Below are 1,768 nucleotides of genomic sequence, written 5' to 3'. Positions count from 1 at the left end.
TTCAGCAGGGACATGCAACTAAAAATAAGATATTTCTGTTATGATCGGAGGTAACAGGTTCTCTAGGGAAGCATATATCTGTGTCACTGATTATTAGGACCAGAGAAATCTTTGTTATTGTAAGATATCATTCAGAAATTACTAGTGAACTATTTTTATTAATGGCTGAAATACTTGATATTGACCATTAAGAGGGCCTGATTCACGTGTAATATGATATCTAAATAGGCTTGGTAGTTAACCACGTTTTGTAATCGATTTAGACCTAAATTCGGAGATTTCTATTCAATTAGACAGCTAATAGGCAATGGCTATAATTAGTGAGGTAATGGTTTTTTTTCAAATCAAGTGGTAGATATAGTGACAATGAGAATTTCAGGGACCATGTGTAACAAGATATGAATGTTTTTCTAGTTACAACTCTTCTTTGTTTACAATAAACACTGATTAAAGTTATAGCAGCTTTTAGTTAGGTAAATTGTATTTGTACTTAAAACTAATGTTTTGGAGTATATTGGAGCTCATTTATAAGAGTTAACTAGTCACATTTCACAGCCTTATCTCCACGAGTCCCGTCATTTGCATGCCATGAGGAGGGCAAGAGGAAGCGGAGGCCGTTTTCTGAACACAAAGAATAATGATGGTACAGCCGCTAACCCCACAGCCAACAACAACACAACCAGTTCTGGTGCAACTACTAAAGCGGATCAAATCAACTCGTCGAGCACCGAGCCCGTCTGGTCTGATTCCTACACTGATCTTCGTGAACCAACTGACCGCCACATGCAGGGAATCCACCAAAACAAGACATACTCCAACGTCAATAGTGGCAACAGCTGCTACCTAAACAATCAGGGATTTCAGTTATCCGCATACCATTCGCTCTTGGGTGATCGTAGGGCGGAGGAAGGAGAACTCTCAGGGAACCACCGTGACCGAATTATCACTAACGGGACTCACAGGGCCCTTACCATCAAATAGGTATCCTAAGGGATGAAGGGTTTGCTCCAGAAATGCCAATGGTACATGAATAGGCTTATGAGGGTACTGTCAAGGAAGTAAAGCTGTTCGAATTTCTCACCAATAAGATTATAAAATTATGGCAATAATACCCTTGAGATCACTTTGTCTAGAGGCAAATATGGAGACATTTCTAATCAACTTGAGGAGGAGATAAGTATAATGGCTGCAGTAGGTTTTCAAGTTGGAGAGTTCTGGCTGTACAAAAGGGTAATGTTTCTTTTCAGGCAAATCATTCTTGGCTTTGGCTTTGTTGCTTGATGAAGGGAGGGAAAGGAATGTAAAGAAACTAGATCTTTGTTTGTTGTTGTCTTCTATCATATGCATGATTTGTTGTTGATTCCCTTCCTTCCAAACTACAAAGATTTTACATGGTTTAGCACAAGAGAGCGATTTCACATGTAAGGAAAACTATGGAATGTGCTCTATATAAATAAAAGTTACAATTACAGAATTGGGTAAGTTACTTAAATTTGATAATTTAGAGATTTTTTAATATAAGGATAAATATAAATGAAGTCAAAATGCTAATAAAGGAAGCCAAACCATATATAAATATTCTTTTCCTAATATGCTCATGCAAGAGGGAATTTTGATAGAAGATTTCAATTTTGAAAGGATTTTTTTTTCGTTTTTATTTATTTTTTATTATTTGAGAAAACAAATACATCGAGCTGACTTGCATAGGGATGGCAAAGATTAACGGTGCAGGGGCGCATATAAAGGATGACAATCGTGAAGGGTGGTG

The 1,768-nt window shown here is 37.2% G+C and overlaps 1 protein-coding gene across 1 annotated transcript; it reads left to right on the top strand.

The window, feature by feature from the left end:
• The first annotated feature begins 588 nt into the window (after nucleotides 1-588).
• On the top strand, nucleotides 589-981 carry LOC21383857. The gene has a single exon (XM_010095951.1). The coding sequence runs from the start codon at nucleotides 589-591 to the stop codon at nucleotides 979-981; it is 393 nt and encodes a 130-aa protein (XP_010094253.1).
• Nucleotides 982-1,768: the final 787 nt, after the last annotated feature.

The sequence above is a fragment of the Morus notabilis genome, unplaced genomic scaffold (genome assembly GCF_000414095.1).
Source record: "Morus notabilis unplaced genomic scaffold, ASM41409v2 Scaffold10179, whole genome shotgun sequence".
Lineage (NCBI taxonomy): Eukaryota > Viridiplantae > Streptophyta > Magnoliopsida > Rosales > Moraceae > Morus > Morus notabilis.
Note: the sequence above shows the minus strand (reverse complement) of the source record. Positions and strands in the feature narration are given on the sequence as shown.